Raw genomic sequence first — 15,986 nt, 5'->3', positions numbered from 1 at the left:
AAAATCTTCTGTCTGGCACTAAGAAGAGTCTTCATGCCTCATCTCTCAGTGGCAGGTCAGCATTGGCAGAGGGGAGAGAATTTTAAGAACTTGCCTAGTTTTTAGACATGCTTTAAGGCAGATTGAAAGTGAGCACTGAGAAATATGGAGTTTACTGATAGGGCGCAACCCTTCTCAGAGCACAGACCTTCACCTGAGAGGGTGCAGACATATCCACAATCATAACCTGGTTCTGCTGGCTGTGCTGCCCCAATGGGCAAATGTATGAACAATTAAAAAGAATCAGATTAAATCCATAGATGATCTGAAATCCATTATCTATAATCAAAAGCATCTCAGATATTACTGTCACCTTGGTGTCAGGCATGTATACTATGGGATAAGTTGGTTAAGTTATCCATTACATTATTACAAATATCTACTCAAAAATCCCCATTTCAAGCATTTGCCTGTTTTCTGGTCAGTTAGATCTTTCCTGATGGAAAGCAAAGATGCATGAATAACTGCTAATAGAAAAGACACCAACCCTGTTCAAATGGTACTTGCATGAGATAGAGAAAATGCTTGCACTGGAGGGGACTTAATAACAGTTTTTGTAAGTTAAAAGAAACTAAAATTGAGTTTAGATCAATAAAAGCAGGATGGCTACTTTAATGGAATGATTTATAAGAAATTGTGGAAAAACAGGACAATATAATCTCTATTTAAGCATGTTGCTTCCTTTAAAATGTCACAGAAAAATATTCTGAATGCTTGGTTTGTGCTAATTGTGTTTTTAAGGATGATCTGCTTTTTTCCAATGCATACAAATGTATTAATATAAGCAAAGACCCTTGCACAACCAAACAGATGCAACACTACTGTATTATTCACTTCCTTTCCAAATGTGTTTTTCTTGAAAAGAGGGGCTTATATTGGTAAAAGCACAGTTTACGACTTTTAAAAACTATTTTCTGACTTCTAATGCTTAAAGAAAGTTATAAAAGATGATTTAGGTTAACACCATTATCACCCTGTTAAGCATAGAAGGGAATTATCAACCTGAATTAGAACCTGCACACACAGTAAATTCATATATAACTATAATATTATTAAAAGTGTTAGGTGTGGGAAGGAAAAAGTGATTGTGTCTTTAAATGTATGATACTGAACCTTTTGTTGCCAAAAAAAGTAGACTGAATTCTCTAACAAATTAATGACTTTCTGTGTTTATTGCAGCTCATGGTTTCTCCTTGTGTATCTCTGTGGATATAGTTAGTACATTAGGATTTCACTGTTACATTTTATATCTATGGATGCATTCTTATGCCCAAGCACTTTCTGTGTGTATTTCATAAGAGTTTATTTGGAAGTGCTGTAAAAACCCAAGCCCTGGAGCATTAGGAAATGATGAGTCTTTGATTCCTTAATAGCCTCTAACTTCACATCTTGCAGTCAGGAGTGCTGCGTTGCAGTTGGAACCCGTGAGATGTATTTGGGATGTGTTCCATTACCCCCCCGCCCCACCCTCCACTGCACTGCCTTTGGGAGCTCTGAGGAGCTGCTCAGCTGCTCACAGGCCATTGCCCTGTGCTAACAGGGTGTGAGTGAGCACTGACAGCTGCTGGGCTGCATGCTCCAGTTTGCTGGGATGTGGATCGAGTGGGCAGAGGAAATGGGAAGAATTCACAATGGAAAAAAGGAGAGGAAACATTTTCAGATATTTTGACTTAGTTCATATAGCTTTTGCTTGTTAAGCCAGTTTTCCAAGTCACCATGAGCACGAAAGCAGTCAAAACAGAACAAAAACATCTATAAAACTGATGCAACATAATTCTTCTATCCCAGCTTTAAAACTGAGTATTTCAGGGCTGTCCAGGAGGCTCAGCAAGTGCTGCACACCCCAGGGAGCTGTTACTGCCCTACTCGACCCCAGTAATGCCCCACAGTGAATTGAAAAGTCATTTAAATGTACCATCCCATGAAGAAGAACAGGCAATCAGTAGAAAGGCAAAAAAAGCAAGTTCTGAGACACAGTTTTCCTCATTTACCACAGAAGGTGAATTACCACAGAATCATAGAAAGGTTTGGGTTAGAAGGGACCTGTAAGCTCATATGGTCCAATCCCCCCTGCCATTGGCAAGGACACCTTTCACCAGACCAGGTTGCTCCAAGCCCCATCCAACCTGGCCTTGAACACTTCCTGGGATGGGGTGTCTCTGGAATGGATGTGGGTGCTCAGGGATGGGGTGTCTCACCATTTTCTTGTGAAGAGGAAGAAAGAGAAGTGATGAAACTAGAGGAAGTACCCATCTAACCCCACAGAATCATGAGCCCTGCATCAAGGCAGCCAGATAAGGGCAGGGTGTTCATCACCTCTACCTTATGAATTTCATTATAAAATAATTCTTCTAATAAAAAATTCAGAAAGCTATGCTTATAATTTATCATAATTGATAAGGTCAACTAGTGGCAGCTGATAAATTGACTTCTCCAGCAGTTCATATCACCTTTTCTCTCCCTTTTTCAAATAAAAAGCTCTCTGCCTGTCAGGAGCTTCTTTCATGTCTTGCACTTACTCTTCAACCAAAGGATTGATTAAATGACCTCAAAATATGTTTTAACTTTTCAAGATTAAAAAAATGCACCACCCTGCATTTTACATTGATAACAGCTTGGTAATCTATAAAATATATATATAAAAAAAGTTGCTCTAAAAAAATAACAAAGCAGATCCTAGAAAATGGATATATACCTTTTTTTTTTGGTATAGTATTTACTTTCCTTTCCATCACTACTGATTACCCAAGGCATTGGTCTCTCCAAACACAAGATTTTTCATATTTATTTATCCCATTCCCATTCTAATGCATTCCCTGGTCATGCACTCTGCCGTGGTTCAGAGACACCGCGCTCAGAGATGTGTAAAACATTGCATATTGCTTGTAAATCTTGTTCACATTCTGTCTCAAGTGAATTCCAACATGTGATTGTAACACCACAAATCTCCTGCTCTGACACCTAGGAAGGAGCTGGCAGAGAGAAGCCACATTAACCCTGGATGCTGAGCTGGCTGTGATGCCACAGGGTGCAGGGCACTGCCACCCACCTTTTGCCTGTTTCAGATGCATTTTCATGAAGCTTTCTAACGTGCCTTGGGGTTGTTCCAACATTTAAAACCCTTTAAATTTTTGTCAGTTTCTTGGTTTTCAGGAAGTTTGAAGAGGAATGAGCATAGATGCTTATTATTTGTTAGGTTAAGTTCCAGTTGCTTGAGAAAAAATCACAAACTTGACTTAAAACTACAAATAGGAAGAAGAAACAGAAAAATTAATCCCAGTGACATGAAGCCAGAGATTCCTCACATCCCCAGCTCTCAGGGAGGGCACACTGGCACCAGTCACCCCACAGTATGACACTATGAGGCACACACTCCTTGGACCAAGCCATTTAATCCCAGTGATTTTAAACCATCCAAGTTAGATACTGAATGCTCCTAATAAATACTGGGGGGGAGCCCCAAAGACAGTTGATACCTCCCACCATGATGGTTTAAAAGTGTTCATAGCAGAAATAATGGCAGAGGGAATGAAGTTCCCTGAGTGGTTCTTCTCTTCAGAGATTTGCTTTCCAAATACTATTACTACACCTATTACTAATGATAATTCACTTAATTTTTAACCCCTTCCATTTCAGCCCTTTCCCAAGCCCAGGCAAGCTGGAGACCTTCTCCATGTGGTTTCAGTGCCTACTGACGAAACTAGTCCTGGCAAAGGGGCTTGCTGGTGTCACCGGTTTTCCACTAGAATCCCATAATAGTTTGGCTTGGAAGGACCTTAAAGCACATTTCATTCCAACCTCCTGCCATGAGCAGGGTCACCTGCCACTAGTTGCTCCAAGCCCCATCCAACCTGGCCAGATGAAGAAAAACACCATCCTGATCTCACAATCACCAGGAAAGCAACTAAGATGTATTAACTAGTCCAGACTAAAAAAGCTTGCCTGATCCTCAGTGTCCTAGAAATCTCTCTCTGATAATGTTTACACGATTTTAAAATGAAATGTACCCAAGCATTTAATGAGATTATTATTATGCAAAATCTACAATAATGGCTATCACTTTGGAAATGACTTCTCCTCACTAATCAAATGTCTCTGATCTTTTTTACAATATATTCATGAGTGATTCATATAAAAATAATAAAAACTAAATTAATCATGGGTCCTTAAATCACTTTCTTTGATGCTTTTAATAATTCATTTCTAGAGACCAGCTGAGAACTTCTGCTTCATTAATATTATTTGTTCTTGGTTTTACACATCACTTTAGTCATTTACAAGGAGAGAAATTCAGCCTTAAGCAAATGCCAGAATGCTATTGCAAATACAGCCTGATGGGGTATTAATTTATCTTTTCTTGTTTTTCTGCTCAAAGAATTTAACACAACATAAGACTGATGGAGAGTCAAAAAAAGTTTTTGCCTTGCACATATGGAATGAACTTTTTATATAGTTGTGTAATTACAATACACGTGAAAAATGTGTGAGATTTATATCCTGAGAAACTCAGAGATAACATGACAAGGAGAATGAATAGTAGGTGCATTCCTCTAAAAATACAAGTGGATACAATTTCTGTAATCTTCATTATGACAAAATGTGAGACTATATATTCAGAATATACTGTCAGTAGTAATTTTGCACTTAACCTCTATTTTAGAGCCTATAAAAACCTTAAGAAACTATAAGCAATTTCTTAAACTTTGATTTGAAAGAGAAAAAACTTGGTTCTAAATATGCAACTTTTTGTACCTTGCTCCCATCACTGTGTCACTGCAGTATCTAGGATGGCCCAGGGTTTGATGATTTTAATGGCCCAAATTCTATTAGCAGGGAATTAATGGGGGATATTCACACATGATCTTTTTATTATGTAACAGAGAATCTACATTAAAAACATCAACATGAAAATATTGCCTTCATACAGGCTGTTTTAATGAGAAAACTAATCCCAGTGACTTGCACTTTAAAGGTTGGCTGTTTGCTGTGGGTTTCAAATACTATACATGTAAAATGGACATTTTCATGAATATACATGAAATGTGTATCAAGGCAGGTAGGCACAGCTCTTGTAAGGGCCATGAGATGTACATGGAGGTGATTTCCCAGGTGGATGTGGAATACCAGAAATCAAGGTCTGGAGTTCTGTGCCTGTCCCTGGGTGGGATGTTTTGAGAGAGCAAGGCCACGCCATCCTACCTGACATCAGCAGAAATGAAGAACTCTGTCTTTACACAATTGGTTATGTAAAGCCTATTTTTGAACTAATGATCCGATGCCAGTGTGAGTTAAAGTGTACAGATTAAAATGAAATGAGTAATGAAAGACACTAAAGAGCTTAGGCTATAGCTACCTGCATTACACTTGGTAATTCACCAAATTCTTATCTACCTCTACACCATATTTGTTTTCTTACAGTAATCTTCTCTTTCACCATGCTTCTGAAGGAACAAATTATATTTATAAATTTTACATTTACACATGTTTCTCTGGAAATAGTGTCAAGTCATGTGAAACACTACCCTATAAATATTATATACATTTGACTCCATGAGGAGTTTATTTTATTTTCAAATTGAGGAATGCTTTCCTAATCACATACTTGAGAAAACATATCACTTGTCCCTAGGAGGCAAAAGCATATTATTTTGAAAGATGACACATTTTTACCACTTCACTTTTGTAGTCAGAAATCAATTTATAGCTATAACAATTTTATCAGTTTCAGCTACATTATAGTTATTTTCTGCATGAGAAAAGTTGATGTGACTTTAATAAAGTGGAACTGCAAAGGGACTTCTAATGGATAAATAATATGGATGGGTAATTTATGGAGAAATAATATTTTTATGCTAAAAGCAATCTTAAATGTTTGCAAGAGAAATTGTTTAATTACATGTACCATTAGGATGGCTCTTTTGCAATAGCTACGTGACAACTCATTAACAGAGCTCCCACAGACAGGACAAGACAAATTATTACTAGTTGTTTATGAAAGCTTCTGATTAAGAGAGCAATGAAAAATTATAAATATTTTGTTGCCAATCAAGATATCACATAAAAATGATTTAACTAATGCAGTTAAACAACTAGGCTTTATAGTAATCTTCAATCTTTCAGTTCTATGCACATTTAGTATTATCTAGGTTTTTGTTGATTGTCTGTCACTCCCAGTATTACCCTGGAATAGAGGTTGCCTTCTCAGATCACATTTGTCATGAATCTGGAGAGAATAAAGCAACAAAGGACACTTCAGCAGTGCCTTTCCTGTGCTGCTTTCACACTTAGTTGGCATGATTCTGTTTTTTTCAGACTTGAGCTTCTAATTTCATCTGACTTCCTGAATTAGCATTTAGAAGAGAAAGAGTTTAATTGAAATATAATACCAGGATTTTTCCAAGTGTGTGACTATCCTGTAGGTCTGTATGTGACTACCATTGTGCCAAGAGCAGGGAGGATTTTCTTGAAGTTAAAAAGGTACAATTAATCTCCTGTTGCATTTCCAATTAGCCAAATTGCCAACCGTATTGTGAAAAGTAGAAATGCAATCGAGTTTCTGCTTGAGGCGTACTAAAGGAAAACTGAAGTAATTTAATTAACTGCCTTCAAGTACATTAAGAAGCACACTGCCTTTACTTTCTGCTGTCAATGCCTTTAAATAGATTTTTGTTTTATGTGAGTTTCTGTACCCATGTAAGGCTGAAGCTTTGAACTGTCTGCTGCCACCCCCTGACCTGAGCTGTTAGGTGTTTAAGAAAAGACCACGATTAATAGAGGGATGGAGCACCTCTGCTATGAAGAAAGGCTGAGAGAATTGGGATTCTTCAGCCTGAAAAACAGAAGGATTAAAGGTGACCTAATAGTGTCCTTCCAGTACCTGAAGGGAACCTACAAGAAAGGTGGAGAGGGACTTTTAACAAGGGCATGTAGTGACAGAACAGTGGGGAATGATTAAGAGAGAGTAGGATTAGATTAGATATTAGGAAAAAAATCTTCTCTGTGAGGGTGGTGAGGCACTGACACAGCTCCCATAAAAGCTGTGGATGCCCCATTCCTGAAAGGTGGAATGGACACTGGACAAGGCTGCATGAAGTTTTTTGCATCCTGGTCTAGAGGAAGGTGTCCCTGCCCATGGCAGGGGGGTTGGAATGAGATGAGTTTTAAGGTCCCTTCCAACCCAGACCATGATAAATAAAAGGCTGGATTTAGCAGCTGAAGGACTGTCCTTGCTGCCACCAAGTGCTTCAGACATGCAAGTGCCCATCCTCAGTAGCCAGAAGAGTAGACATGCCTGAGGTCAAGCATCCTACATAACGCCCACCACAGAAGAGGAAAACCAAAAAATGGCAATCCCCAAATTGTGCCTCCTTAAGCAACCAGACCAGAATACAGATGGCAGTGTATATACAGAACACAAAAAAATTTACACAGTTTAATTAAAGATGAAAAAGGTGTGGAGGTGTTCATTAGACTAAAAAAAGTTGATGGTCACTAGTAGTAGGTGTTATACGACAAGGCGATAGAGGTCATGAACTGGTATGTGACACATTAAAATTGAGGCATAAATCTTGTTTTTTCTCCTTGTAACAATCTCAGAGTGCTCTTTTGATATGGTTTCTCAGTGGTATACTAGTTGAAACAGATCAAAAAAAGATTTTTTTTTTCCTGCTGTATTACACTCCATGGGGGTATTCAATCATTCAGGAACCAGTCAGCTCATGCGCAAAGACATAACCCTGCCTCTTAACACAGAATCACCAATAAGAAACAGAATTACTTGTAAGCAAACCAGAAATCCACTTGGGCCAGTGCTAAATTATGTGAGGAACTGGCATTTCAGTATGAAAACATATTCAACATTCTGTTTAAAATAGTAGGAGTTGCAAATGAACCGTCAGAGCCAAGTGTTATCAGTCCTTCAATAATGTGCTTCTACTTTGATTCTTGGGCTGTCATTTTGCGTCCAGTTCACAGAGGAACTTTAATTCTTTAAGATTAATGTCATCATAACCAAAATTTCATAAATGTAAGGTAAATACCTGGAATTTTCATTATTTTTATTTATTTTTTCAACAAATCCTAAGACCTCTCTTGAGCCTCCAGAGGCTCTGCTGCATTTCCATGTCAAGCTCGAAGCAGTGACAAGAAATACAAAATATTTTAAAAGGGTAATACTTGCTGTGATGAAAAGAAAAAGATGTTTAGAAGGTTTTAATTACTGAGTTTGTGCACACAGTAATTACCTATACATGGTGCACATGATTTTCCTGCTAAGGAGGAGTCAACAAATAAAGTACTGAGATGCTGTGTGTATTTCTGTCCCATGTCCTGTAATTTTCATATTTTACTGCAGAATAATAAACCAAAGATTTTTCCCATTTCAGCAATCCTGGATACACAACAATTTAGGGAGCTATAGTATTGACTGTAACAACTCTGAACTGAGTGGTTATCAAATTAACAAGATCTGAAAAAAAATATAAATCAACTCTTACTGTAGTGTAATTAAAATAAAACCTGATTCACCATGTACTTTAATGCAAAGAGAAATGAAATACAGACCATATTTTTTGTACACTACTTTGCACTCTCTCAGTAATTAAATGTTATTAAATAAATAAGTTTATATCATCATTCAGGTATTGTCTTTACTATCAACTATGAGTCACAGATCAGACCAGCACTGTGAATTAAAAGAGATTCATCTTTCTTCCTGCAAGGGCATTGCCATACCTTGCCGAATAATTCCATTTTTAAACTGCTTGTCAGAAATAACAGCCAAGGAATGAGAGAAGAGAATTGGCTCAAAGGCAAGTGAAACAGGAGGATTGGAGATAAAAATGGATTATTTGGTTTAGAGAAAGGAGAGATTCATTGTCAACCATAAATGTTTTGTTTCATGTTCTTGACGAACCTGTTTTGTTGTACTGGGAAAGACACCCCTGAGGAGTGAATGGTCTGCAGAGCTGTTTTCCCCCGAGTTTCGATGTCTCTGGCCCACAGGTTGCACCAATGAAAGGAGCATAATTTCATATATTCCAAATACTCCTGCTCTCCCCTGCATGCACGTTGCTTTGCTTTTATTCCTGAGACATATTCACACATAATCTAAATAGCACACCATCTTCCACTTTCCATAATAATAAGATAAAAGTTGCACCCTTATATCTGCCATCAGTTAAATGAGGTCATACTCAATGCCCCAATCAGACAATAACAGGAGTGGCTCAGGACATACGTTGATGTCCTCCAGGTCGAGGAAGTTGAGGATGACGCCGTTGCGTTTCCAAACGATGGGAGGCCGCAGCGCCCCACGGATGCTGCAGGTCAGGACGGCGCTGAGGCCAACGGTGATGGTGGTCACAGTGACCCTCTGGTCCTCCGGCAGGCTCAGCCGAACCACCTCTGCAAAAGGCAAAATAACAGGGATAACATCAAATACCACAAAGGGAAGCTATTCCTCTTCTCCCCTCTCTGCCTTCCTTTCTCATTTCAGGAGTAACTTTAGAGGATTTTGGCAAGGAGATGGGGTACCTATGCTGTACAAAAAAACCCCATGAACAGTAAAGCCAAGTAAGAGACAAATTGAATCTGTCTCAATCAAACTCGCTGCATCCATTTCCTGATGCATCTTAGCTGTGGCATGAGGGCACTAAGATGGTTCGCTGGCCAGCCTGGCTGCAGTAGTTTATACAAAGCAGTCAGTAACAGGAGGACAAGCAAAGGCTCTCTGGCTTGAGGTCATCTGGGCTTGTTTCTCTAGAACACTCCTGCCAAAGTCCTTTGAAAAGGTACGAGAATAGGTCTGTTCCTTGAAAAAAGAATTAAGGTCAGACTGCTGCCACTGAAATGTAGATAAAACCAGTTTTTAAATTGCCCAAACACTGGAAGTCACCAAGCATGAAAACTTGTTTACCAAACACAGTCACATATGGCACCTGAGATACAGATGTCCTAAAAAATAAATGCTTTCTAATATTTTATTTAAATAAAAACCCCAGTTATTTTGACTTACACGTGCCACACAAAAGAAACTCCTGAGGCAGCAGACCTTACTGAAAACCTTACCACTCTGAAACAACACTATGTCACATAGTTTCCTTCTGGCCAACACCACCAGATGTGGCTGCATCTTTTGCCATGTGTGGCCACACAGAAAGGTCAGATGTGATACCAAAACTACCCTGGGTGCAGATTGCCATTATGGAGTATTTTGGCAGCAGTGAGACAGTGACTGGGCAATCAGGCCACATTGTCCAACCTCCTGTAGCCACAGCTTTGTAATTCACATGATGGTTTTTGCTTCATCTCATTCCCAAGCTCTGCAATAAGAAAACTATATTGCATATAAATGATGAAAATTCAAGGTAATGGCCCATTGAGAGGAATGGGGAGTGTTCACAGCTGGTGTTACTTTGCTTCAGCCAATTCCAAAACCTGGGCTGGGGAATGAAACAACCTCTCTCAGCACCAAGGCTCCTCCTTCCTCATGTCCACTGGCAATAACAGCAGTAAAACATAGATCAAAGAGACAGACACTACCTCACCCAAGGCCATGTGCTTTGGGAAGAACCACTTCAAGCAGTGCTGACACCATAAAACAACACATGGGGTTTAGGTTACTCCCTCCCATCAACTAGTAAAGTTACTCTTCATCCTGTCCACTTACCTCACAACTCTGTCCTTACACCCCATACAAGTTCTGAATGTTACATACATGGAACAAAAATGAAAAAAACTCCAGTATCGACATTAGCAAGCACAATTTTCCATCTCTTCACATATTGTCCAATTGAAAAATTGTTTTAACATCTCTTGAGTAGCAAACCTCTTAAATCTGTCACTAAAATATTCAGTCTATTTCAGCAGCCTTGGGCAGCCTGGACAGACTCAGGGCTCTGGTATAGCAACTGATCCTGAAGAATTAGTGCAAAACCTGCTTGTGAAAATGTACTCCAACAGTTCTGTACCCCTTCTCTTCTGCTTCTTCCACCTAAGTGAGAAGCTAATGTGTCACAAAGTATATTCACTACTGTGGATCTGAGCCTGACTTTGGGCTGCAAGGTCCATATAGCATTGCCGTGTCTGCCAGCAGTGAGCATTTCTCCCACTCAAAATTCCCAGTGCTATTTCAGGAAGAGTACAAGCTCTTTTAAATAAAAAGTAACTATAGTTCTGATAGATGGTTTGTGGGAGACAGAGGAGTAGAAACTCCTGCAATTAAAGGAGGCTTTGATTTACAACCCTGGAAGAGACTAGGTCTGGCTTAATTGACAGAGATTTGTGGACTTTTAAGCAAAAGGATTACAAATTTGTGTTCCTATCATTATAAGTAAAATTGTACACTGGGTGTTTTGGTGAAGGGTTTTAAAATATAATAGTGTGATTTTATATAGTTTGAGTTAAGAATGTAGATGGTATAAGAGAGACATCTGTGTGTACGTGACATGAGAAGTTATTGGTCAAGACATAGCTGCATTGCAGTGAGAAGTGCCACAGGTGATAGGTCATTAATCTAAAACAAAGTGTCGTTTTAAGTATCTATTGGATTAGAAAGTTATAAATTACGATGTAACCCTAAATCTTGTGACTAGTCGCCATTACTCGGAGGTGTTGTAAAATCTCACGCCTCGACTGATGCATTTGTTATTTTAAACAATAAATTCGTGTAATTGCATAGTCCCATCCCTTGAAGTTATTTTCCTCCGACACGTGAAGCGCGGGAAACGGACAATGGTTGATCAAAATTAGGAATGTTTGACCAACATGGTGCTACTATTTGTGTTATGGTGGCTCCCAGTGGCATTACATGAGAAGACTGACACAGTCTGACCATCAAACCTTAAAAATCAAAAGGGGAGATGAGGGAATACTGGGAAGGAGAACATTACCCCGATCAAGATCACTGAGCAGGTTAGCAGCTAAGCCAGGAAGACTAAATCACACTGCCTTCAGGTACCTGCTGGATGAGATCAGGGATGTGGCAACGCAGGGGCAGAGGCCCATAGGAATAGAGAAGTCCCAGGGAACCACTGAATGGTTTGGGTTGGAAGGGACATTAATGACTATCTTGTTGCAACCTCCCTGTCATGGGCAGGGACACCTTTCACCAGACCAGGCCGCACCAAACCCCATCCAACCCGGCCTTGAACTCTTCAGGGATGAAGAGTCCATCCCACCACCCTCATCCAGCTGCCTGAAGCATGTAAACAGCACATAGGGGCTAGTAATGTAGTTATTTTCTACATAATGAAGAGCTTCTTTTAATGAAAAAAATATTTGCAGTGCACTTGACAGGACAAAGAACTGATAATTACAATAATTTGTAGCATGCAGTAGGGCTAATGAGGACATCTCTTCTTTAGGAGAAATGAAATAGAGGGCCACTCATACAAGAGAATTGTTTTTTTAATCTTACTGCTGTTTTACTTAGTTCCCTCTACTGTTTTTCATGGTGCCTTGAGTTCCCTGGCTCATACTGGGCTCCCATAAGCTCCTTCTTCAGCAACGTTTTTTCAGTGCTCTCTTGCAGCGTAATTTAAGGCTTCCTGCCCATCTTCCAAACAACTGCTAAAAAGGCTTTGGCTTTTCCTTTTTAGAAGCACAATAATGAAAAATACATTAACTTTTAATTAAGAAGACACCTTGCACAACTGCCATTCTTGGATGAACCATACAACGGCAAGAGATGAGTTTTTTATGTTAAAGCATGTAATTAGCACAGACCACTTTTACAATACAAATGCACTCCTTTTTAGATTATTTCTATGGAGTATATTTGAGACCATCTGTTGGGGTTTTAGTTTAGTCTTAGTTTTTTTCCTGTTAAAGGAATTTTCTCCCATATGCATGTTGCTGGGGACAAATAGCTGTACTTAAGAAAGACAAAAAGGGGAGTGGGGCGGGCCTGGCTACTCCTTTGTCTACACCTGGGTGTGGGGTCAGTTCACTCTGAGCGTCCAGAGAGAGAAGCTGCAGAGAAAGGAGCTGCTGCTTCTTTCTTTTTGGCCGTTCTTTCTTCCTGCTGGAAACAACGCCGGGATCCCAAAAGCCGCTTTCCCTGCCCTGCTGGAGGCCGAGCTGTGGGTGCCCTGCCCCGCTGCTGCTGCTTCGAGCTTTCACTACGCTGTAGCCCTGCTCGCCCTGCCTGCCTGGGCATCCGTGGGGTTCTCCCATCTGGATACATCTCGTCTGCCACCCGGGATTTGCGTTCGTCCCTGCCGCTCCAGCCTGCCGTTTCCAGCCTGCTGTTCCTGAGAGTCCGGGATCGGATGCCCAGGGGTTTGTGAAGCCTTTGTCCCATCCCTTCCCGGGATCCCAGGGCACCGGTGCCGCGTGCTCCCCGAGCTCGCTCCGGAGCGCCCCCTGCAGCCGCGGGGGAACCATCGCACCTGCCCTGCTCACCGGGAGCCGCCAGCGCCCCTGCCGGCTGCGAGCGGAACTGCACCCGAGGGGAAAGGGCCTGACAGCCGAGAAGGCTGGGACTGGGTTTGTGTGTGCTGTTACTGCCATAGTTGTTGTTGTTTTGTTTGACTGGTTACATACATATATATATATATGTAGTAAAGAACTGTTATTCCTATTTCCCACATCTTTGCCTAAAGGCCCTTGATTTCAAAATATAATAATTTAGAGGGAAAAGGGGTTATATCTGCCACTTCAAGGGGGGCTTCTGCCTTCCTTAGCAGACACCTGTCTTTCAAAACCGAGACACCATCTTATTACCAGTACATTTGAGGGACTCTTATTAACATCTAAAAGCCTTTCTACTAATACAGAATTATTTTGTATGGTTTCAGTTATTGCTTTGTTGTTTTCAATAGAAAAGATTTCCTTATACAAGCAGGTGTATTGGGGAGGAAACAGGATTCCCTAAGATGATGTGAGGCCTGAGCTTTTTAAAAATCTTAAAAAACCCCCAGAATCTTGTATTAAGTTATAGAGTTTAGACACACTGCTGCTATTGGTTTAGGTGTAAAAATTATTCAAGTCACCATAATGATTTTGTGTAGAGCTTCTAGATTAAGTATTGAACACTGTTCATTTTCTTTTTAAAAATCTTTAGGAAATAAAAGGATTTTTACCATGGGTATAAAACTGTACAGAACAAATAGGGCAGTATTCAAAGGGTGCTCATTTGCAGAACACAAGCTGGAATAGAATTTGATCGTAAAATCAAGCAATGTTATGTTCATTTGGAAACTCTGCAGGATGATGCATACAAACCATTTTTCTACATTCCATGGGTTCGACCAGTATCAGTCCTTGCTGACCATAGTTATCAAGTTGTGTCAAACCTGATAGTCTTCTCTGGGATTTCAGCTGAAGCTTATTCCAGCTGAAAATACTAAGTTCCTGCCAACTATTTTGCCATCAGAGAGAGATGGTATTATCAGAGAATGGGATGCTATCATTTTTCATTCAACTTTTAATGGTTCCAGATGGGGGTAAAGCCTTTGCAATGATCCTCTTTAAGAAGGAATTGGTGTAAGCATGTGCCTATGCATCTGAGGACCAGAAGTAATCCCTGATCACACAGATGAAAGACACCAAATGTGGAACAAAATTAAGGTCAATGAAAGGCAACCAAGACACCACAAACTCTCCATTGGTGATGGCAGCAGCTCAGCGCCTGAACACTGTGGTTCAGGAATTAGGACAGTGCCACCTTCAGACCCATCTCCCTCATTCAGGAGGGTGAGGGATCCCTCCCTGTGTGCCAGGGGTTAGTGCCAAGGGGTTATTCTGCAGAGGGATCACTCTTGTTCTGCCTCTCCCACCTTTCCTGGTGGTACGATATTCAGCCTGAAGCACTGAGCACCTCTGGTGACCCAGCTGTCACCATCCGGATGTTCTTACATTAAATTTCTTGCAATACCAGGTCCCACGGTGACACGCGAGAATGTGAAGTCTTAGTAATTCCTTTTCTTGTGAAAAAATATAAAGATATTGCTGAACATTTTCCTCTGTCCCTTCTCTTCTCCAAGGTTATTTAAGGTGCTAAGCTGGAGTTACACAGCAGCTTCACAAGCTCTGCATACTAATGCAGCAGGTATTACCTGTTGTGCTGGTTTATCACAGAAATCTTTTTCTCTGCTGTCATTTGCAGCCCACCAAAGGCAATCATAATTTCACAACGAAGACATGTGTAATTGAGGTCATTACAGGGAGCAACCTGGAATGAACATCTATGGAGAAAACTTCATTGACATAGCACCACATGGAGATAATTTACATAGCGACGTTGGACACCTGCCTTTGCTCGTGCTGCACTACCTACAGAAACAGATTTCACACTTTAAATAGTGGTTAATATTATTAATTAGATCTCTTCCCTTAAATCTAAAGAAAATAAATATTTTAATGTGTTGTTGCCACCTTTAATCATTATTACAGTTGTTCATGGCTATCTTGCCTTGCTGAAACAGAGTATTGTAGAATTAAAGAATGGTTTGGGTTGGAAGGGACCTGAAAGATCATCCTCACTCCAATCCCTTGCTGTGGTCAGGGACACCTTCTGCTAGACCAAGTTGCTCAGTGCCCCATCCAGTCTGGTCTGGAACATTTCCAGGGATGGGACATCCACAGCTTCTGTGGGAATCCTATGGCAGGGCCTCGCCATCCTCACAGGGGAGAATTTCCACATAACATTTAATCTACTCTGGTTATTTAATCTACTCTGTCACTTAGATCCTGCTTATGAGACAAGGCAATACTTTTTTAATTCTGTAACTCATCCTCAGAAGGGAGACAATGAACCAAAACATACCCTTGTTTGATGTTCAATAGAAGAACGACTTTCAAAGAAAGTCTCCAGCACTGATTCTTCCCCAAATTATTGAAGAGAGACCTGTTGTTTGTGAACTGAAGCATGGGTAACACAGCTCTAAATGCATCATGTTTCTCCAGCAATAGTTCAAGTCAGGGTTGATTTAATAGGATGGAAA

General features: G+C 40.3%; 1 protein-coding gene across 1 annotated transcript in view; it reads right to left on the bottom strand.

Moving 5' to 3' along the window:
• FSTL4 (follistatin like 4) overlaps positions 1-15,986 on the bottom strand; it is a gene marked incomplete at its 3' end in the record, with an annotated part of 226,337 nt that overhangs the window by 29,298 nt on the left and 181,053 nt on the right. The window contains exon 7 of the mRNA XM_082291254.1: positions 9,278-9,444. Within this exon, the coding sequence (XP_082147380.1) occupies positions 9,278-9,444 (167 nt within the window). The remainder of the gene's footprint in view (positions 1-9,277; positions 9,445-15,986) is intronic.

The sequence above is a fragment of the Coloeus monedula genome (genome assembly GCF_965178545.1).
Source record: "Coloeus monedula genome assembly, chromosome: 15".
Taxonomy (NCBI): domain Eukaryota; kingdom Metazoa; phylum Chordata; class Aves; order Passeriformes; family Corvidae; genus Coloeus; species Coloeus monedula.
The sequence above is the reverse complement of the archived record's forward strand: the minus strand, read 5'-3'. Positions and strand labels throughout refer to the sequence as shown.